Raw genomic sequence first — 23928 nt, 5'->3', positions numbered from 1 at the left:
GTACAATTGTCCATCAGTTGGCTCACAGAACTTGTCTTAAATGGATCTATTTGACTGTGGAATAAACTCCAAGAGAAGAGCTTGGACCAGCTGAAACTGGGCTGGAGAGAGAACTGGGAACATACTGTTGGGAACGATGCTGCTGCTCCCCAGGGAGATGGACTAGACATGACCCAACAGGGGTCACCCAACTGTAATTTTTAAGATTCTGTGGATTCACCTGACGAACAGACTGCCCCCTGTGTTCCTCGCACAGAGTCCATCACCTTCTCTACCCCTCCCTCCACACACAGTGGCCGGACATGGGGAAATACCTACCAGCGAAGTGGATGAGGCCTTGCTCATCTGGGCCAGGACTCTGGCTTCTCCACAGGCTGTAGCAAGAACCCACAGGACAGGAAAGAGCAGTGGAAGGATGGGCAGCACGCCATTCACCTGAAAAACCACCCTTGGTCACCAACTAGAGTCGGCACAGCGATGAAGCTAGAACTAAGGCCTGTCACATGAACTCCCCTTCACCACAGTACAGGGACAGACACGGGGCAAAGTCAGGAGCAAAGGATGCAGTTTGCAAAGACTGAAAGTAGTGCAAACACACTGAGGAACCCTGGAGGAAAGTCACCCACAATCCATGGGGATTTGCCATAAAAGAGGTAGTCAGCATTCACCTCCACTTGCAGTCAGTTTTCACAATGGATTTGGCATTAAGCCTTAATATTAAAAAGAAAAATTCCTGGGAAAATAGATTAAAGCCCATCCTGATGGGAACACTAGGGATACAGCTGCTGTTCAACTGAGTGCTTCACCTGACCTCAGCATGCACAGGGAAAGAAGCAACTCTGAGAAGGTGTGGAAGGTTTGTGTTAAAAGGAAATTAGCTGCAGTGTACATGTTTGTTAGGAGGGAGTGGGGTGGGCACAAGAGACTCCTTTACCTGCAGCTGAAGAAGAGTGTACCGCCAGGAAGCAATTCCAGGAGCCACGAAAATAAAGCGCACAGCATTGGTGATCAGGAAGCCAGCCTGTTAGTTAAACAGAGGAAATACCCTCAGCAAGCCACCACCACTTGGAACGAGAGTCTCCACTCCCCTTAACACTGCTAGCCCTGGAAAATCCTGGAGGACAAAGCTGGTTTGTTACTGCATTGCCAAACCTTCCCCACCCTCCGCCTCATCTCATTGCTACACCTACATACTGACTGTTGAGCACCTTCACTGCACTTCTCTGAGCTACCCAAACTGAACATAGGGTTAGTGACTGGCTGGAACTTCTCACCGGTTCTTAACTTCTGCTGGGATGTACTGGCCTGCTCTTCTGGCAACTTTGGGACAAGATTGGTCATCAACAGCAATGGCTTGAAAGTCAGACCTACCAATACAATAGGGACGGCACACTTCAGCATCACTGACTGCACTGTGAACCTCTCGTTATCCAGAGCTGTCACGGGACGTGACAAAGCCATGTCCAGACACCACCTGAAACATCAAGACCAGTTAGGAGCCCCAGCCCATGACACACTAGCCAACAGTCCCAAGGCCCTAACATTGCATCTTCCTCCACTATAATCTTTTTAGTTTATCTTGATAGAATAGTGCTTCACGGTAGGAAACTGATCACTGTTTCAGAGACCCAAAGCCAGGCATTCCATACTACTAGCTTTGCAATTGACACTGGAGTCAATATAATGACTCCTTGACTCCTCAGCTGGTTGACTGCAGCTCTCAGACCCCAATTTGCATGTCTAGTCAGAGTACATTCAGATACCTACATCTCTAGCTGACCAGAAGGGTCACTGATGTTACTGATTAAATCTTAAGGCAAAATGGCACTTGCAGAGAATCCCACCCACTCAGAGCGAAAAGATCAATAGTCATATGAAAGAGAATATTTCCCACTCGGTTTCTAAAAATGGGCTTTGCCCCCCTGCTGAACCAGATCAAGTAACAATGAAACACCTGCCTCATGCTATCTGCAGCCCTCTCGCTCTTCTTTTCTTTGCTCATCCAAGAATTAGCATTTTACTTCTTAAAATTACACCACCCTAAAAAGGAGAGCAACTGTCCCTGCAAGTTAGTATTCTCTGCAGATCCAAACTTCTGTGCCCATAATTTGGAGATGATGCCTCTGGTTAGAGAGTTGACAGCTAGCCTTGTCCTTGGTCTCTGAGTTGCAAACACAAATTTAAAAAATAAAATAAAAAGGAAACTCAGATCCCTATAAAAATGGGCCCAAACGAAGGGCTTGCTATCAAATGCAGATCTTATCTATCTCCTTGCCACCACCACAAATCAGTTTGCAGGTGAGGTGCTGAACCAGCAGTTTGGAGAATATGGCTTTCTGCATTCATCTGACCTAGCAGCTGCTGAGAACCAGTGAAGGAGTCCAGTGAGAGTCTTATAACTCTAGTATTCCCAGATAATGGATAAGAGGTAATATCGTCTATCTGAAGCCCCCTGTACAGGACTGGCAAAACGCCACCCCTTCTGATACAAGGCTGCAACAAGAACCAAGCCAGCCTGTACAAACATGAGAAGCACTATTTAGCACACCTGACATTGTCAATCACTGGGGTCTTTAGGACACGAAAGAGACGATACAGCTGAGGATTCTGAGGTCCCTTCTTCACTTCACCCCTCGGGGACGGTGGAGGGGAGAAAGGGGGGAACAAGTCTCCTGGCTCCAGAACAATGTGTTCATCATCCTGTTACCAAATTAAAGAAGAAAAGACAGAAAGAAGGTCCAAAGGCTGCACAATCAGACAACTCAATGGAAACTTCCTGAAAGGCACTGGTGTTTTAGTATCACAGAAATCTGTTCAACACAGGACATGTTTCCTACACCGTTCAAACCATTAATGCTTTAAAATTCATTTGCAAAGTTGCTGCACTGAATGTGAAGCAGAATGCAACACCTATTGCAAAATGGAACACTTACTCCTCAGCATCATTGTAGTATATATGCACATTTCACAGGAAAGCATCTACACCAGGGGCGGGCAAACTTTTTGGCCTGAGGGCTGCATCAGGTTTCTGAAATTGTATGGAGGGCCGGTTAGGGGAGGCTGTGCTTTCCCAAACAGCCAGGCATGGCCCGGCCCCCGCCCCCCATCCAACCCCCCGCTTCTTACCCCCTGACAACCCCCCCAGGACTCCTGTCCCATCCAGCCCACTCTGTTCCCTAATGGCCCCCCAGGGACCTCTGCCCTGCTCTCGGTCCCCTGACCGCCCCCAGACCCCCTGCCCCATCCTCCCCCCGTCGCCCCATCCAACTCCCACCTTCTTCCTGACTGCCCCCCTGTGACCCCTGCCCCATCCAACGACCCCTTCTCCCTGACTGCCCCCAGACCCCTTGCCTCAATTGCCCCGAACTGCCCCCCCACCACCTCATTCAACCCCCCCTCCTTCCTGACTGCCCCCCAGGACCCCTGTCCCATCCACCCCCCCCACTCCCTGTCCCCTGACCGCCCCCCGCTGCCCCATCCAACCTCTCCTCTCCTTCCTGACTGCCCCCCCCCCCGGGACCCCTGCCTCCATTCAACCCCCGTTCCCCGCCCTCTGACCACCCCAACCTCTATCGACACCCCTGACCACCCCCCAAACTCCCCTGCCCTCTATCCAACCCTCCCCTGCTCCCTGCCCCCTTACTGCACTGCCTGGAGTGCCGGTGGCTGGCAGCACGGCTGCACCAGGACAGGCAGCCATGCTGCACCGGCGCAGCACAGAGCACTGGGTCAAGCCAGGCTCTGCAGACCCACCGCCCAGAGCATTGTGGGGGAGGAGCGACAGCCTCCTGGGCCAGGAGCTATGGGGCTGGGCAGGACGGTCCCGCAGGCCAGATGTGGCCTGCGGGCTGTAGTTTGCCCATCTCTGATCTACATTATGGTGTTACAGTCACATAACTAAGGCGCCACAGCTGTGAGATTGTAGCACCCACAGTGTAGACGTGACCTTAGACAATAAAGAGCATCAAAAGTAACTTTAAAAGCTGAATTTTCCCCATGTCTTTCTTGCACAGCACATTTCCTCCCACCCCCATTTCTAGTACAAAATATGAAATCTTGCCCACTTGCACCTATTAAAGATCCCTACATGCTTTTGTAAGAGGCATTTTAATTCTGATGCCTTGGCCAAATTGTAGTTTTGGTAATTCCATTCCTTTTCTCTAAATTAAACTATAATAATGGTCATGTGTGGCTTGTGGATGTGGCATTCTTTTTCACTTCTTGTCCAAAACTGGTGTTGCTGTGTTGTGAACAGCTGCTGCATTCCAGCCCAGAAGTAGTTGCATTACAAGCAGAAAAAAGATCCATGTGATTCCTTTATCTGCCACACAGGAGTTCGTAAGGCTTAACTTTTAATATTTGTAAAACAATGTGAGCTCCTTGGCTAAGAGCTTCCAAAGAGCAGGAAATATTATATTATCTTCATCTCTTTGCCCCAGCATCTTTAAATTTTTTTAATCTAAGTGCTCTCTTTGTTCTGTCAAGTGCTCCTGTTTGTACCACCAACTCTGTACATTCTCTAAACAAATCATCCCACAAGCTTCCATTCCCTGAGAGCTGCTTTCAGAGCCAGGAGGAAAGCCAGGCCCTGCTGCTTGTTTTGCTACATTGTAAAGGGCAAGCTTCAGTATCCAAACACCACGAAGAAAGGGTTTTCTGAAACAGCAGGCTGTTCACAGTTTTTTCCCAAATAAGATCTGATCAGTGGATAATTACACCACACATGAGCTAAGATGTTGTCCAGGTAACATTCCCACCAGTACTGGCCCCTCCCCATCTTCCCAAATTCCCTGAAATTATTCTGCAATCTGATGGAGACATGCATAGACTCTCAGACTTCAAGGTCAGAAGGGACCATCATGATCAAGTATGATTTTATAACAGATAAGTCTAGATCAGAGACCACTTGCGGTCCTGCAGTGATAACCTAAACATTTTCTCCTGTTCTCTCTCAGTCAATTTCTTCCTTAGCTTGTAGTTCCAGCCCTCTTAGGCAGTTCATTCACTTTCCCCCCACGTATCCTATACAACGACCTTACATTATCAGAGAGCAGAAAGGGGAAGGTCAGAGCAGATAAGCCTTTATTTCTCCATATGAAATGCAGGGTACAGTCCCCTTCTTTTATCAGAAAGGCATACTCTACACGAGGGTTCCATGAGGAAATACTATGTTCATGTTGGCAGTTCTATCTGCAAAGTGAGTGCAATGAAGTCACAGCAAGGAGCAGAGAGGAGTATTTTGCTCACAGGTTCATTTAAGATCTCTAGTGACAGTGACTTTCTGCCTAAAACCCATCTTCTGGCACAACAGCAACACCCAGGGTTTCAAAATGGGAGGGTGTCCTATTGAATTATCTATTCAGATGGGTTTAATACAGTTTTGATCAGAAGCACAATACACTCCTTTCCTGTCCTGTGGGAGATAAGAAACATCATACTTTGGCATCATTTGTGTGACTACGTTGTTGGGGTTTGGCAGGAGAGCTGTTTATATAAAGCACTTTTAGCTGCACAAATGAAGTGCAAGGTGAAACTCTTGAGTGTTCCCAAGGTAGGAAGAGATCAAACACACAATGAGAATACTGCATGCTCTGGGAATTGGTCACCAACTGATCATCCTGGGAAACAATCTTTCATCATGGCACAGAAAGGAGACAAGTCAGTTACCTTAATCCCTCTCAGAGAAGCAAAAGACTCCTGCCCCGGTCTCAGAGCAATAATGTCTCCCTCTACTAACAGGCTGACGGGTAGGTTTACGACATGACCATCCCTGTAGGCCCAGTGGAGGGACCAGGATGGGGCAAAAGGCATGTGAAGGTCGGGGTACATGGAGTCTGGCCACTTTGGCTCTTTACCATCTTCCAGGGTATCTGAAAGCACAGAGAACAGGAAAGAGTGAGGAAGAGCCGCACTGGAAAAGGGATGGTGATCCTGTAAGGATTTACCTTCCACAGAGTGATCCCTCCAGTGCTAATCCCATACAGTCCTTATGATCTCCTGCCATTTCCTTTATTCACCCATGGGGGAGGGTGAGCGGTCCCTCATATTTCCCCATCCTGTACAGACAGCTACCCAAAGCAAATTTACAACATAAACCAAACACCAGGTAATGCTGAGATGAACCTATGCAAGACAAAAGCCAAGAGAATGTCCCAAAGGGCCCCAGGCTGAAAAGAATTACTTCCCCTCCTGCCAGGCAGAGGCTCTCCTCAGGCTTGCTGCCCAAATTGGGAGGGTGCTTACTCACAGCTGTTCTCACACACACGTCTCTTGCTGGGAGGGTGCAGCTGTCACTACGCTCTCCTCTCTCATTGCTTGCTGGAAGGCAGATATTTTTATGAGATGCTCAGAGTCTGACCTACTTCAGCACACAGACATAGTGGCCATTTGCCTTACCAGGTTAAGGTTCAAAGCATCTGACACTATAGCAGCTCAGCATCACCATCTAAAGAGGGTGGTGCAGAAAGCATTCCTCTCAACAGCCTGCCTCTGTAGGAGACAGAGCAAGACAGGTAATCTAAATACAAGTAATGGAGACACCTAGGTTTGGAGAGAAATCCAATAGAGGAGGAAGCTGTGAGTGTGTGCATGACAACCCAAATGGAAGATGGCGGATAGAGACCTCACCGTTTATCTTGTCAATGATGGTCCGAAGCCTCCTTTCAACCTCTCTGCGCTTCAGCCTCTCTTGTCGTCCAATCAAGAACAGGTTCAGGAGGAGGAGGAGGAGGAGTGCCAGGGCATTCACAATCTCAGCACCTTGGCTTTGTGAGGCAACAGGAAATAACCAAGTAGACAAGGCATGTGAGTAAAGGAGCAAAATATGCTCCCCCGTGCACAGATATAGACGCTCACCTGCCTGGCCCTTTATGAATAATGTTAATACTTGAGTCAGTGGGATGTAAGAATAAAGAAAAGCAGAGGCATTAAGCCCATGCTTGGTCTTTAGAACAATTCCACTGGAGAAGTTCAACAAGATCTGCTTCAATCCAGAGATACTCTTATAACATACAGCCAGGGAATGGTAAGGTCCAAGTGGCAGCTCTCTGCACTCTTCCATGAGGCACCCCAACCCCCAGTTCAGTTTCAGGATTATCCCTCTCTATTCCCACACCCCAGGACATCAGGGGATCTGGGACAACTGCACAAAAAGGAGCTTGTACAGTTCCCAAAGGGAGGCAACCTCATTCTCTCCGTCAGATCTTCTATGTGATTGTTGAGAAGCGGCCTCAATGAGCTCCCAAAACGAGTCTTTGTCAGAGATTGTGGGAAGGAGCCGATGGGGACACGATCTGGGCATGAAAGAGCCCAGTGATCAGAAAGAATGAGTGACCACAACGCTAAGACCGCCATGGGCTCTCCTGACACAGTAAAAAACTACCCCACCCCCCAAAATAGCAAAGGGGACTTTGCTCACCTCCCGTGTGGCTGGCTCCCGGAGCAGCACAACAGCAGCAGCACAGCCAGCAGCATCAGAGATGCACCCGGCCAATGGAAGCAAGAGCAACGGTTACCATGGTACAGGAAACTGCTCCTCCACACCTCCTACGGAGCAAGAGCAGCGGAGAGACTCAGTGTCAGCTAAACACAGATCTAGTCCTTTAAGAAGCACAACACAGAATCATAGAAGATCAGGGTTGGAAGGGACCTCAGGAAGTCATCTACTCCAACCCCCAGCTCAAAGCAGGACCAATCCCCAATTTTTGCCCCAGATCCCTAAATGGCCCCCTCAAGGATTGAACTCACAACCCTGGGTTTAGCAGGCCAATGCTCAAACCACTGAGCTCCCCCCCCGATAATGTGTGTGTGTGTGGGGGGGGGGGAGTAGAAGTTCACAAAACCACTGTGGAGCGAACATTGTTTTCAAAAACCTTCAAAACAGTAACGAGCTTCCCACATCAGTGTTTATCTGAGTGCTAACACACTAGCAGTGGATCAGATGACTGGCTTTGGTGAATGCTCACTGCCTTGCAATGCCCTGGCACAACACAAAGGTCGCTGTGCCAGGATGCCTCATGGCCACTGATCCAGAGGGGAGAACAAACATGGCTTTGGTGAATGCTCACTGCCTTGCAATGCCCTAGCACAACACAAAGGTCGCTGTGCCAGGATGCCTCATGGCCACTGATCCAGAGGGGAGAACAAACATGGCTTTGGTGAATGCTCACTGCCTTGCAATGCCCTGGCACAATACAAAGGCCGCTGTGCCAGGATGCCTCATGGCCACTGATCCAGAGGGGAGAACAAACATTTTTGTAAATGTAATTACTACAAATAAGACTCTAGAGCTTTGTATTTAAATGTATGGACATCCCAACCGTAGCCAAAGGCTCAGGAGAGTGTGTCAAGCTTCATAGCCCCATCTGCTCTAAACAACCTCCTATGTGCACTGAGAGAGGCAACTTTGGAGCCTCTCTCTACAGAGATCACATTTCAAATACAGGTAAACCCCAATTTTACACAGCTCTTAGGGGCACAGGGAGAAGGAAAAGGCATCACAAATTCACCTTCCTAATGCTGGAAGGGGGGAGGCTGACTAGGTAGGCGTTTCAGCCTTCACTGCTCCTAAGCATCTCTGGGTTGAAACTAAGCTCCTAAATTCCACAACTGCACAGCTGCAAAGGAGCTATAACCTTGCATAGCGCCTAGCATTAGCTCCAAGGAAATCAGAAGCTCTGCAAAAGCAGACCGTAATGTAATTGACCTTCAATTAACTCAGAGATTTAGCTTAACAAGGGTTCGGAAAGCTTGGGGCTGCACCATAGGTCATTTGTGTGATCCATATGGGGAACTGGCCCAATTCCCAATTTCTAAACTTTAGGATTTTGAGAGACCGACAGGGAAGGTCAGAACCTACTGTGGCCTTTTTTTTGGCCTCACCTTCCATGAAATCACCTTCTTCCTTTCCTTCTGATGCCCCTCCAGCAGTGCTGACAGCTGGTCTCTCAGGATAGCGAGGGCCTTCTTTGTGGTCAGGCCCAAACTTGAGGTCATCTCATCCTGGAGAGCAGAAAACAGTGTGTTTAGTGCTTCACCGTCATCTTTCTTGGCTTTTTCCTGCTGGCCAAGCACTACATCCCCGAATGCCTTCGAATCATCTGCAATGTGTTCACCCCACCCATGAACTTTAGACTGGCCTGCTGGAATAAAAAACCAAGATGGTCACAGGCAAGAAACACATTGCTGAGCACTCCAGCTTAATGCTCCATCACAGCAGCAGAACTATGAGACAAGGTCCAGAAGACAAGTGTGTCTCTGGCTGGCAGAGACTAGGAATGCTACAAAGGGAGCATGCCCAACTCCTAGAGGCGAGGGAGATTTGAACTGATATCACTTTGTTAGGGATCCAAGGTGATTTGCCAAGAGCAGGTTATGAATTGATCTCCTAGCAGCTATCCCAGAGAAAGACGACCTGTCCGCAGCAATGAAAATGGGAGCCCTTCAGGTCACCACTCCGTTCTAGATCAGGTGCAAGTGTCATAAACTCAACCTGTTGAGTCCCAAATTTGAGAAAAAAACTAAAAACAAGCAGCACAAGATAGACAGTTATGCTGAAATTTTAATGATGCAGGATACCTTGCTTTTCTTTTAATGTGTCCTTTTTAAATTTTTTAACCAGTTTACAAATCCTTGCCATATAAATATCAGGAACGAACAATCACTATAACAGTGAGCTTTTGTTTAGAGAGACATTATACAGAAATAGAGTCATCGGATCTTTCTATTTAATATGTTACCATATTACAGAGTGAGCATCATTACAAGGCCTATAATATGTTGCTTCTAGTGATTTTATTAAATTAAGTTAAATCTCTATATATACACATATTTAACAGAACAGCACTGTCTATCAAATGTTACTATTAAAAAAACAAGTAGTATGCTGGGGGTTTTTTGCAGGTGAATGTACTTTGAGCATTGAATAAAAGGTAACCAGATATCTAAGTATCTATCTGCCCTCTGTCTATTTTACTGGGTATATAATTGGTGTGTTAATTTTTCCATAATCTCCCTTTAAAAATAAATAAATCATTCCTCGACAGTTGGGCTATTTTTCTTTTTCCAGTGAGAGACTACCAACAGCCGAGCAGCTACTAGGAGATGAGAGATCAATTCTTCTTTTCCCCCCCGTGCGACCATTTCTGTTAGGAAGCCCTAGAAGGATTACCAAGGGATCATTTGGTAATATAGATCCAACAAATTTGTGAGATTAGGTTACGGATTGCATCCCAATACTCTCTAATGACTGGACATGTCCATCATATATGCATAAAATCTCCTCTTTAACCACAATTTCTCCCCCATTTATCTCCATTCAATCTATCTATATATACATATACATATATAAAAACCTGAATGGTGAGAGGTACCTTTGAAACAGTATCTTAAAGAAATTTTCTTTTATTGTGCTACAGACTGAGGTTGCTGGTCCTTTTTTCTAGATCAAACCAGATTCTTCTAGGATAATTTGTCTATCCACCTCCTTTTCCCAGAGTGTTAGTTATAGACACTTTTTTGTTAGAAAAGTTGTCAGCAAAGATCGATATAAATTAGGAAACAAAAATTATAACTAATTGATCACATGCCATCTCTCCTACTAAAATTAGCTTTCTGTATAACAGGTTTCTTAGAAAGTTGAGAAACATAACGCCTGACTTGAAAGTACTGGTACAATGGGAGAGTGGGCCAGTTAAAGTTAATTTTGATCTCTAAATAAGTTAGACTTTTTTTTTAATGGAATAGCTGGCCCACCACATGTATTCACTGGCTCTCCCAATCTTCGAAGCTCTCTTGTTCACAATTTGGGTTAAGATCTGGATCATTTGGCAAGGGAAAAGAATTTATCTTATGCGTAGTTCTATCCCTAACACAGAGCAGCTTTTGCTAAAGGATGTGCGTAAATTTCTGGAGGATGAGAATTTTTTTTTTTATTAACCAACAGTAGTTTAGCAACATTCTCACTGCCACAGTCATTTTGTTTAATAAATATTCCATGTTTGGCTGGGTTAGAGCACCCCAAATTCACTACTGCTTTGAGCTGGCTGGCTAAGTAGTACCGCAGAATATTTGGAACACTAATCCATCCTGTTTAATGGACCTGTATAGGGTATCTGCACTCACGCTTGGTCTTTCCCTATTTCATAAAAATTTTGACATCCTCTGTATTCCTGCTAGGGTTTTATTTGGGATAATCCCAGAAAAATTTGGAAACAAGAAAGATATCCTTGGCAGAATGCTCATTTTTGCTGTGGATATACTTCCCCACCAAGAAATTGCATACTTCCCTCAGCTCCCCAGATCTTTGTTCATTTCCTGAAGTAGTGGTTGGACACTAAATCATAGAGCTCTCCAATGTTGTTTGAGATTTGAATTCCCAGGTATTTTATAGAATTTGTTGCCCATTTGTACCCAAATGTTTTCTGGAGAAGAGACTTTTCAGATTCTGGTATTTCAGTATTTGACATAATTTAACTTTAAACCCAGACACTTTCCCAAAGTTCTAGATTTCTGCAGAAACTAATTTTAGAGAAATATTGATTTAGATAAAAATATTACAACATCTGCATAGGATACTATTTTCTGGTGTGATCCTGCAAGTTTTATTCCTGTGATGGATTAATTGTTCCTTCTCCTCTGTACTAAAGGTTCAATGCCCAGTGCCATAAGTGAAGGAGACAATGGACATCCCTGCCTAGTCCCTTTGTGTAATTCAAACAGCGGAGATTTAACACCAGGAACTCAAACAGCTGCTTCTGGGCTGATGTAAAGAGCAGTTATCCATTTAGGGAACTGGGGGCCAAAGTCCACATAGGGCAGGGCTTGAAACAGAAAGTCCAACTATTCTATCTCCTTTCTCTGCGTTTAGTGACAATAAAAGAAACAGATTTTTTATTTGGTATTACAGATGATTCAAAGTACTCTCTTAATACTATCTGAGATTTGTCTATCCTTAATGAATTCCGTTTGATCTGGGTTTATATAAACTGAGAGCACAGACTGCAATTGGCTAGCTCCTATTTTTGCTAGAATCTTTATGCCATGATTCAACAGTGATATGGACCTATAGAAAATGCATAAGGTGAGATCTTTTCCATCTTTAGGGAGAATAACCACAGTAGCTTTTTTCATAGGTTGCAGAAGTTCCTCCCCTAACAGAATAGTGTTGAAGGTACCCTTCAAGGGACTCACTAATACCTCCTTAAATACCTTGTAAAATTCACCTGGAAAGCCAGCAGATCCTGGAGTTTTACCACTTTCCATACTTGCTATTGCCACTAGGATTTCTTTTTCTGTTATTTCTTTGTCTAAAGAGTCTTAAAAATTTTGTTTATCTTTGGCAAGTCTGTTGAATTCCAGATTTTTTTTTAAAATTAACTTCAGAGCTTGGATTCTCTCAGGTATAGAGATTTTTATAAGCAGCAGCAAAAGTAGCACATTTCATTAGGGTGCGTAACTATCTTTTTGCTGATTGTTCTTAACTGGTGGAATAATACATTGCTCTTGAATCCCTTTAAGCTATCACTTTTATTTCCTTTTTCAGAAAACTTCTGCTTTGTAATACTAAGGGCTTTTTCAGTGGCATCTGTCATCGACATATTCCATTTTCCCCCTAATATTTAGTTAATTGTTATAGACTTTTTTGAACCTGTGTTTTTATGCATGTCTTGCAAACTTTTTATCTTCTGCTGTATTTCTTGAGCTCTTTCTTTTTTCAGGTGAGAGGCTCTGCTTATCAACTGATCCCTAAATAGTGTTTTACCTGCCTCCTAGAGAAAGCCTCTCTTTATGTTGTCCGTATCATTTATCTGAAAGAACTGAACAATGTCCTTTTTAATTTCTGCAACCCAATCTTTTTCTTGGAGGAAAAAAGCAGTTCATTTCCCTGCCACCGCCACCCCCACCCCGAAAAAGTGATCCCTGGGACCCTTCCCAGCTATCAAGTATCACTTTACTGACCATGTAATGTTGCCAAATTTTCGCAGATCGTATCTGCTTCATTAAGGATTTACAAATTAACATTACATCTATTCTAGTATATAACCGATGAAGGTGTGAATAAAATGTGTGATCTTTTTCCACTGGGTTCAATTCTCTCCATCAAGGTGACAAATTGAGCTGTTGGCACAGAGAGGTCAATGCTGCTCCCACTTCCCTGTCCCCCTAGTTTTTTTAAATCAGATTTGTCCCAGTCAGGAATAGATGTGCAATTGAAATCTCCTCCAAGTATAATTTCCCCTTCCCCAAAGTGTTGCAGTCTTTTAAAGAAGTCCTTTTGGTTGAAAGCATACACTGAGCCCACACATTATTAATTACCCAGCAACTGTGTCTTTCAACAATCTAAATCATCCCTCTTCTCCTTACATTGAACTTTAACTTGAAAAGGTACGTGTTTATCAAATTTTATGCCCATTCCTCTTTTCTTTAGCTGAAACAAAACATGTCCATTGAAACCAATTACACCTTTCATGCTCATAATTTGTCCCTCCTGAAAATGAGTATACTGAGGTAAAATAATATGAGCGGGGGTTTTAAAGTTCTATCAGGGCTTTTTCCCTTTCAATTACATTATTGAGCCCTCTGACATGCAAACATGTTACTTTAAAAGAAAGAACCATTGAGAGTAACTATTCAATTTATTTAAAAAATTGAAATTATTGTGATTTTTTAGCTGTTTGATGGCATGACCCCTTGTGCTGTCAGTGTCTCTCTTGTATCTCTTATTATGTTGCATTCACAACTATGTGCCTGAATAGGACTTGATTTGTATTTGTACACTTCCATATCTATTTCTTGTATTAATTGCCCCCACCTTCCCAGTTCCCTCCCCTCTTTTGCATTCCCCTTACTTTAAATCCACAAATAAAAACAATATAACATGTAAAACAGTCTCCAAGTGACTATGCTTTGCTGAACCCTAAACCCCTGTACTCTCACCAAGAACACTTGAGCTGTCTCTCTTGCAATCCAAAGGAGGTGCACTTTCCACCTATGGGACCTCACCCCCTTAGGGATAGATTACCATCTGATTATTTTGAGTTACAAGGAGGATTTACACAGATCCTCTAAAGACTCCTCCCCATCCCCTCCTCTCTTTCCTCTAGTCTGCTCCATTCTTGGGATTTCATCCCTTACCCACCAACTCCCCTCTTATTCTCCTTTATTTCCTCTGCGTTTTAAAATACAGTACACAGCTTTTACCGATCACCCCAACTAAAGCAAATTTCATAGTGTTTTCTTTATAACTTTGACATAGGTATTGTTCATTCCTGGTGACTCCCAAGAAATCCCTTCTGGTTAGTCTCTAGGATATGCCTTAGGTATCCAAGGTCTCTTGCTCAGTTTTACTTCTGCCATTGCCAATGTGTTCTCTTTCTTTTCCTATCTTCTTTTTCTTGTATTTCATCATTTCCTAAGAGTTTTTTTAGCAGCTTATCTGTAGTTACTACCTCTGGAGAATCTTCATGTACATCTGAGGTATGGATTTCTATCCCAAGAGACTGGAGTGTATTTTTGCCTTGTTTGAAGACACTTAATGTATAATACTAATTTTGGAAGCTGAATGAGAGTTTAAATGGGAATCCCCATCTGCAGCAAAAATCTGCCCTTCTGAGTGCTGCTGTAATTTCCTTCAGCTCTCTTTTCTTTTTTAAAGTTAGGGGAAAGAGGTCATGGAAAAATTGCAGCTTGTGGCCTCTGAATGCACTCTGATTTTTTCATAATTAAATTTTTCTACTAATGCTCATGAAATTTCATGATTAGGTTGCTGAATTTATAAGGCCCAGACAGGGGGAGTGGTGTCCTATGTGCTCTCTCCACTTTACACCTTTCAAGGAGCTCAGATGTAACAACTCCAGGATCAACATTTTTACCTACCGAATTGGACTGTCTCCTTCCAGATTTTCAGGCACTCCCTTACTTGAGAAGGAACAACATCATCAGAATCAATTTTCTATCTCATCCGATTTCAGGTAGATCTCTCTCTCTCTCTCTCTCTCTCTCTCTGCGCCATCAGTGCCATGCAGCTGTTTCCCTCTCACTTGCTTCTCTTAGGCCAGTCTCTAGCACAATGACTTACTCTTCCAAGTCAGCAACTTCCTTCTTTACTGCAAGAAGCTTAGTTGTCAGATCATCTCTTATGGCCTGAAACTCAGATAGCATCTCCAGAATGTCTGCTTTGGTAGCCATTTGATTTTCCTCAGCCCTGCTATTTGCGCTATTTGCCTGCATGTGTGTTCACTTGGAGTCAGAGACTAAAAGGGCTAACACTCTAAAACCTCTCTACACTGTGACCCAGAAACACTCTTCTTAGTAAGGTATCTTTTTAAATGTTCAGATTTTCTTTGAGAATCTAGCCTCTGAAACTCTGATCTGGCTGAGGTTGTTTTTTTTATTTTGTTTTTTGCAGGAGTTTAGTAGGTTTAGGGGTCAATGGAGGCAGATTGCTTTGCTATTACAGTAGAGCCTCAGAATTATGGACACCTCAGGAACGGAGGTTGTCTGTAACTCTGAAATGTTTGTAACTCTGAACAAAGCACAGTTTGGGCTCCAGATTCAGCAGTTGACGCTCCAGGCTAGGCTTCAGCAGCAGCTGAGCTCCCTCCTCAGCTTCAGCAGCTTCTTTCCCTAGGTCAGACTGAGTTTGCAAGCTTGTCCAACCTCCTGGGTGTGTGCGCGCACTTGTGTATAAACAGTGTCCCCACTTCCAGCAGGGAGGGGGGATGAAAGCGGTGCAAACTGCAGGGCTGCTCCTGCTCTGCTGGCTCAGGCTCCCAGCCCCAGCGTCTTCACCTCTTAGCTGTAAGTGGCTGCCCCGCGCATGGGGGTGGGGTGGGGATAGGCAGTCCAGATGTGCCTACCTTTAAGATGCAACACCGGCACAGTACAGTATTTGCTCTTTGTGTGTGTGTGTGTCTCTCTCTCTGCTGCTGCCCGATTAGTTACTTCTGGTTTCACATGGTGTCCGATTGACGGGTGAGTCCATAACTCTGGTGTTCGTATGCTTGAGGTTCTGCTGTATCCCCTCAAAGTTCAGGCTTTGGGCAGCCATGTTATTCTGCTTCCTGCAGGTCAGCCCAGGATAAAGAGCTGCAAAGTTAGGACAAGAGTCCACAGGAGCAGGTTATAGAAGGCGGCTACTGAAAGAGCAAACAAGTGGCCATTTGATGACCATAACAGAAGTCATGTTACTACAAGACTACTTACTTTCATATTCCAATACCGTGTCACGGTTAGGCCTTAAATAATCCCTGGCTGTTTCTATGCATATTCTGGGCAGTGGGTTTATGAAACACTGCTGGATCAGAATACAGCTAGGCCCTTGTGGCTTTTCTTCATTAGACTAATAGCCACCTCTGTTGAACTGGAAAATTGAACTGGCAGTTTCAGATGAGATCATGAAGTTAGTACCAAAAAGGGATATAAAAATATTACTTAAAGACAAAATGAAGTACAGTGGAGCTTTGGAATACAAATCCCAGCTGGAGCACTTATAGGAGGGTGGATGCAAACACACTGGTTGTACTGCCATGTGTTAGAGAACATGGACTCTCCCACACCTTGAAAAAGCTAGAGTGAACTTCACTGCTTAACAAAAGTGAAGGCCTATTTAACACTAGCCAGAACCTGACACAATGCACGCAAGCACTATGCAAGCTTCACACCCCCCCTCCCCCCCACCTCAGCCGCTGACACTGCTCTGCCAGCATAGCTCAAATCAAGAGCTGAAGCTTCTCCTGCAATTGCAGTCACAGGCTCCTCAGATAGCTGAGCCAATGCAGTTCAGTCTCAACCACTCCTGCTATTCAAGACCTGCACACACGCACACACACACACAGCGCTCTGCAAGTGCACCTTAGTTCTGACGGACACACGTTTGCTATTCCAGATCTGGATAGGACTGTGATGTGCATGGCTATCTACAGGAAACTAAGCTAGGTTATTAAACTGACTTTCACTGGTGATGCAAACCAGAATCTGAATCTGGGTTTCAAGGGCTGAGAGACCAATGCTCTAATCCGAGCCACGCTCTAGAACGCACCCACCTAGCCCCTTCCCAGCTCTCTTTTAGCAGATGAAGTTGCAAAGCATTTTGCAGCAAAATGAAAATCTAAAGCAGAAATTTCTTGCAAGGCAGAGCCTGGGATACTGCCTGAACTGCAGCTGTGACAGAGTTAAAAATAATCCTACTAGAATTCTCGTTCTGTGTGTTGGTAATAGGATTAGAGGAAACCGTTCCGTGTTTCTCTGGCAGGAGGACCAGGTAACATTAATGCAGAGCTAAACACAGGAGTCTGACAAAGATTCCCAGTGGGGAAGAGGGCAGGGCATTTAGTCAGCAATACACATGCTGCTGCCCAGGGCCGGCTCTACAGGTTTTGCTGCCCCAAGCAGTGAAAGAAAGTGCCATCGCGGTAACACCGCCGCCCCTTTCTGACTGCCGCCACTGCTTGGAACGCTGGTGCCCGGAGCCGGCCCTGCTACTGCACCACTGGAATGCTACACACATAGCAGTGACCGAGCTTGAGGTGTGGGGCACACTAAGCTTTCCTTCTTTCCATGCCTTTGTGGTTGTTTGGAGTATAGCAATATACCCACAAAGAAGGTTGCTCATTCTGCCAGCCACAGGGTAAGGACTGATAGCAGCAACCCCTCTACTATACAAAATAAAAGGCAGCAATAATGACAGGGATTGTCACTGAAAAGCACAGTGTGCCTAGAGACCACTGGGCTGGTTCCAACAGCTATACCAACAGGCTATGGAGGAGACTAGAGACTGGAGTGTGGTAGGACTGCACTCCACACCAATGCCTAGCACAGACACACGTTCCCAATAAAGAGGAAATGTCATGTACACAGCAGACAAAGGAAGGAGATGCAGGTCTAAAGCTCTAGATGAGTCCCTGAAATACTCATGTGCCCCCTTCAAGCTCTAAGTCTCAGAGCTGGAACACCTTCATTCTTTTGCCACAGGGTCACTCTATATGAAGTGAAGGGTAGGTTTGCAAAAGACGACTCTTGTGGACAAGGGCAGGAGGCTTAAGAAGGCAATGAAGGGAAAGAGGGTTATGATGGGGAAGTGGAGGGAAGAATGCTAGGAGAGGAGATCACCAAAACAAACATTACCACATCTGATGGAGACACCTAAAGCACCAAGTAAATAGCAAAGCACCTAGCACATCACTGACACTACACAGGCACATAACAGGAGTATGGGGCATTACTCATAGACCCAGACACAACGTTTCAGGATCTCAGGTCAATAACAGGGGAAGAAAATCCAGGAATGCAGGAGACAAGCAGGGAGAACCATCTTGAGCTCATTGTAAGAACAGTTTTAGGTTTTCACAGCAAAATCTGTCACTGCACACTCCCATCCATCCACCCCATTCAGTGATCAGCATCTAAGGAGACAGATTTCAAACACACTAAAGTGAACCTTTACATTTTTCATATGGCACAACAGAGAGCTCTTCAGCTTCTCAGAGATAGATCTCTTCAGCCTTTCATCACCTGTAGGTGCGCTTCCTTAAGGAGATAGAGGGCTGAGACTCTACTGGTAAAAAAGCCAATGCACCAGTGAGATGGCTAGTCCACTAATAAAAACCTCAAACACTCACTTCTTCAATGGCATCTTGAAGACTAACCTGCAGCCACATGGTCATGGGAACACGGACAACTTCTAAATACCCCCTCCATATACAGCATAGGACTCCATCTAAAGAGAGGGAAAACTAGATCCCAGGTTACAACAAAAGCAAACACTCGCCCCATATCATGCAACTTCATTAGAGTGCTGCACCTTCCCTTTGCCCCTGCATACTTATGTTTAAAGGGGAAATGCAACAGAGAAAATAGCCAAATTACTTTCTTCATTGACCCAAGAGACCTGGAGAACATGCAAGCATTTGTAAAACACATTGGTGCCTCTCTGGAGCTGACCCCTGCACTGTCCTATTACTACTCAGTCCACCAGCAATGACAGGAGCCAGGTAAACAGGGAATGATTACAGCTCTTTTCACAGGGATGATATTGTGTCTGGCCCAGGGCTGTAATCTACAGAGTAGTTATTAAGGGGAAAAAAAAGTGCAGGAAGAGCAACGCATTCATGATTTTACTTTCTAAAGGAAACTAATAGGCATACGTGGAGAGGGTGCTGAACAGAAGAGCCAGCTAGTTCATCTTTCCTCTGCCTTCAGTAAATATCTTCAACCTCAAATTACTGGTCAGTTTGGCCACAAACAAACAGCAGAAAGGGGTAGCTAGACTAAGCTGCTGCCCAGCATAACCAATTCATTGGGGTCTATAGGAATGAGAGGGGGCTAAGCAGAGGGAAGAAAAGCTATTCAGCACCACAGGATTAGATGGTACAGAAACACCAGCCCTTCCCTGTGTTCTCGAGTCAGTAAACCTGCTAATGGGTAGGTAAGAGGAAATAAGGGGGGGGGGGGGGGGGAGTTTCGCTGCTGCAATGTGGCTCTCCTCCTGCAAAGCCTGGCAGATCATCAGCTCCTGTCACCAGCTGCAGCCCTCAAGTACAGGCCAATCTATGGGCTGGTTGATGCCTAAGGAGCTGACGATGATCTGCTAGATTCTGTAGGTGTAGGGCTTGCAGTGCACCTCCTCTGACTCACAGCAAACGGACTCTCCTTGCCCCCCACAACCTCCCCTGAGGTTGCATCTGACAAATCTCCTGAGCGGGAGGGAAGCCTTCTCTTCCTGTAATGTTTAGTTACTCCAGTGAATCCCCATCTGGTCATCTCTGCTCCCTTCAGCATACACTGAGCAGCAGCTACAGCTGTGGTAAACTCCAATCTCTTCCTTCAGCACCTGGAGGCCCATACATTATACTAGTAGCTGAAAGCCTGAGCTGTCCCATCAGCGTGGCAGTCAGACAATCTGTGCAGTCTCCCTCATACAACCAATGGAATTGTTACATACAAATTAGCTGTAGAGTAAAGGCGGTAATTGGTTGAGTTATGTCTAATGTAACAATGGTCTCAGACTCTTGGCATAGAGAAATGTCTCACTCTAGCTGTACACCACACTGGTATAATTTGTAAAGTCAAAATGGTTAAAAATCTTAAAAACTGGATGGTAACAGACCATGAAACCCAGTGATGACTGAAACTGGTGGTATTTTGAACAAAAAGAGCTCTCAGTCTTGCTTGGAGCTGTTTCCATCACCTACCCCTGACTCAACAGACAGTCTAGGCTTCAGATTGATACACGAGTGACAATTCTGGAATCTTATTATACAGATTATACCCTGGGATATGTATTCCAACCATACAACACAGCCCATAGAGAATGGGAATATGAAATATCCAAACTACAGTTCCCATGAGGCACTGTGGCAGCATAGGTGAACACACAGCAAGGTTGAATTGACCCAAAAAGAAACATTTACATTCGGTTTGACTCAATGAAATGTTTCGATTTGGGTTGAACTGAAACAAAATAGTTTCATTTCAATTTTCCCAACAGACAATTTTTTCTTCCAAAAAAACCAAAGTTTTCCCCACAGAAAATTTTGATTTTTGCAGAAACTGCATTTTCCATTAAAAATTTTAAAACTGATGGAGAGCTCCTGACCAGCTCTAACACTAACACTCACAGCCATTCAAAAGTTCCACGTAAACAGTTCAGTCTTACCATTATGATGGATGGTATTTTACTTGCTCATTTAAAAAAAATATATATATATAGGAAAGCAGAATTTTGCCCAGCTCACTGCATGTGTGCGCACGTGTGCAAAGGTATTAAGACACTCTCCCCAAAATTTATTTCAACTATCTTCTCTGATGTATGGAATTGCCTCTTGGTTGAGCTTACCTGCAATGAGAACAAAATCTCTAGGCTTTCCTGAACCATTAAAGATTTACATGCTAACACGGGGTACTAAGAGCCATTGACCCAAACTGTAAACCCTGTATATAATGGAAACCACTTCAAGCCAGGGGGTGCAACAGTACTCCCAGTTCCAGCACCTATGTGCTAACATATTTGTTTGGTACACCAAACAATGCTGGGCCAAAAGCACAGCAATTAATTTATGATATTTACCTTTCCATTTGCTTCTGCACATGTCTACTTACAGGACCAATCCTGCAAGGTGTGAGATGTCCTCTTTTCCCTTTAGAGTCATGGGGAGTTGAGGGCACAGAGTACCTTGCAGGATCAGGTACTTAACTATAAATGTCTGTGCAAATACAGTTTTTTGAAAAAGAAAGAAAGAGGAACAGAAGACTCATAAGACACAGTGAAGCACAGGGCAGCTCAATCTAATACCCCATAGCCTGGCTTTTCCCAATCCTGGATACACACAGTACATTTCATTTTTGCAACTCTTTGGTTCAAATCTTTTTCAGATTAAAAGAATGGGAGAGGGAAAATGGGGCAGCAGACTATTTCCCCCCTTGTTTGAAGGCTACTTTGCATGCCTCTAACAGGAAGGCTGTTTGTAATTTAACACTGACATTTTGCAGGCTATTAATCTATTTCATGGATCAGGCCCTTCTGGTACACAAGGATTAGTCACAGTTTCAAAATCATATGAGAAGCGGTTACTTTATCAGACACATTTGCATTTAACATTGCAAGCCATATTCATAGTTAGGAAAGAGACAACATGGTCTGTTCATTTTGACCCCATCACAGAGGCAGGTATCACATACATTACACTGTGCAATTTCCTGGGGGCAACATTTTTTATTACAAATTTGTGATAGCAGAGGGCTATCTTTTTGTTCCTATTCAAACCCTTCATCAGCACACTAGATCTCCCTGTCTGACTGCAGCTGCTTTGTTAGTGAACAGATTGTATGCAATGGCAAGCCCACTATACGAGATTATAGGTATACGGTGGGCAAGGCCAATGGACAGGTCAATCTGAGAACAAGTTTCACATCATTATCTACACCCCTAATATCTTTCTCATACTCATTCCTAGTGAAAACACAGATGCAGTTGAGACGAGGTCTGATTCCTGGCTCCTGGCAACATGATGCCTGTTCAGTGATCTGGACTGTAAAACCCCCCGACACACATACACTCCACACTGAATAAACAGGAAGGATGATTTTTTGGTTAAGACATTGGACTGGGACTCAGGAGAGCTAAGATCTGCCCTTTGTTCTGCCATAGACTCTCTCAGTTCTACATCTCTAAAATGGGAATAATAATCCTTTCCTATCTCACAAGGGTGTTGGGAAGATTAATACATTCATTTATGTCAGTGGTTCTCAAACTTTTGTACTGGTGATCCCTTTCACAGAGTAAGCCTCTGAATGCGATCACCTTATAAATTAAAAACACTTTTTTATATATTTAACCTCATTATAAATGCTGGAGGCAAAGTGGGGTTCGGGGTGGAGGCTGACACCTTGCGAACCCCCATGTAATAACCTCGCAAACCCCTGAGGGGTCCCAACCCCCAGTTTGAGAACCCCTGATTATGAGGTGCCCAGATACTAAGTGATGAATGCCACAGGAAAACAGAGAGAAAATAAATTCTGATCTCTAATAAGGCATACAGATCCACAAACTATACCACATCTCTGCAAGGACCATTGCAGCATTTAACAAGCAGGAACAGGTGCTAGAAGGAGCACTGGGTACAGACATTAACCATACTTTAAGAATCACGTGTTATGAATTTGATGGCCTCAGCGTAGCCACTAGTGGTCCCAAAATCCAATGAAATAGACAAACCCCACAGCAAGCTGCATGTTGGCTCTACCTGGGTGCATATGCGGCCCTCAGAACAGCACTGCCCAGATTAATATAGAGCACAATGGTAAACAAAACTCCCTATACCTTGTCCACCTGCAGGAGCAACTTGAAAGGCAATCTGGACCCCTCCCTGTCCTGTAGCAGAGGAGCTCCTATGCTTCGCCAGGTAACTGGGAGAATGCAGGAGCTCTGGGTTGGAAGTTGGCTTTGAGACTCCCTGCTACTCAGCACTAACAGGGCCCACAGATTGACACTGTGAACCAACTCAGCAGCATTAGTGGGATCTGCGAATCTACAAGAGATCTGGACAGAGCAGCACTAACAGGGCCTGTAAATCAGAACTGGATCTTGGTGTAAACAGATTCTAATTTAATCCAGATAATGACATTCAAAGAAGTGTTTTTAAAAGCTTGCTTTAAAGCAGGGAGTTAGATTCCAATAGCCATGATAAACCGCTCTGCACCAATAATGCAAAGCCCAGCACTTTCTCACTCCCTCATACACATGCACATATTTTCTCTCTCTCTCATTCAACAAAGAGGGAAGAAACAATTCCCCAGGTAACAGTCCACTTTTCATCAGCACCTTCTCCAGTCTGTCCCTTTGGTCCTGTTTGCAGCAGCAAATCCCCAAACCTAGTTACCTACATATCTCACAAGGGAGCCTGGGGAATTAGTGAATGTTTGTGCTGTATTTTGAAGCTGCATTGTGCTATGTAATTGTTAAGCATTTATTATTATTAGCATTTATATATTTACAATATTTCCCTAACTCCAGAAAGAGATAGGGGTTGAAATTCACTTTAGCATATGTGGGAATTGCACCCCTTTACACCACAGCTGAATTTGGTCCAAGAATTGTTAATCCACCTCCCTGGAGCAGGTGATGCTAAGAAATTTTCCAAACTTCAACACATCTTTCACTACCCTCTTTGTTTCTTCCCTATCTCCCATTCATTAGCTAAGGACTTTGTGGCTTACGGCTATAGCACAATCTAGCAGGTCTACTGCAAGTCCCGCTTTTCAAGGTGGGGGTTTTTTGGCTCATCCAGAGCTAACCATTCAAAAAAAAAATACAGATAAACTTGAGTCATTGAACATAGAGGCAGCAATGCAGGAATCAGTAGCTCAGATTGTTTGAGATTCCATCAGTGCGTTTAAGGTTACAATCTTCAGTTTGATTAAAAGCTTCTTCTC

The 23928-nt window shown here is 44.5% G+C and overlaps 1 protein-coding gene across 2 annotated transcripts in view; it reads right to left on the bottom strand.

Moving 5' to 3' along the window:
• TMEM94 (transmembrane protein 94) overlaps window positions 1-23928 on the bottom strand; it is a 95512-nt gene that overhangs the window by 36459 nt on the left and 35125 nt on the right. Inside the window, exons 1-9 of one of the 2 annotated variants that reach the window (XM_077833051.1) lie at window positions 14875-14959; window positions 8881-9000; window positions 7418-7545; window positions 6628-6764; window positions 5668-5870; window positions 2549-2700; window positions 1372-1474; window positions 935-1021; window positions 319-435 (exon numbers count right to left, since the gene is read on the bottom strand). In XM_077833051.1, coding sequence (XP_077689177.1) covers window positions 319-435; window positions 935-1021; window positions 1372-1474; window positions 2549-2700; window positions 5668-5870; window positions 6628-6764; window positions 7418-7545; window positions 8881-8994 — 1041 coding nt within the window. In that variant the 5' untranslated portion in view covers window positions 8995-9000; window positions 14875-14959. Of the gene's footprint in view, window positions 1-318; window positions 436-934; window positions 1022-1371; window positions 1475-2548; window positions 2701-5667; window positions 5871-6627; window positions 6765-7417; window positions 7546-8880; window positions 9001-14874; window positions 14960-23928 lie in introns of those variants that run through there. The other variant, XM_077833050.1, reaches the window with a different exon arrangement.

The sequence above is a fragment of the Eretmochelys imbricata genome, chromosome 14 (assembly GCF_965152235.1).
Source record: "Eretmochelys imbricata isolate rEreImb1 chromosome 14, rEreImb1.hap1, whole genome shotgun sequence".
NCBI lineage: Eukaryota > Metazoa > Chordata > Testudines > Cheloniidae > Eretmochelys > Eretmochelys imbricata.
The sequence above is the reverse complement of the archived record's forward strand: the minus strand, read 5'-3'. Positions and strand labels throughout refer to the sequence as shown.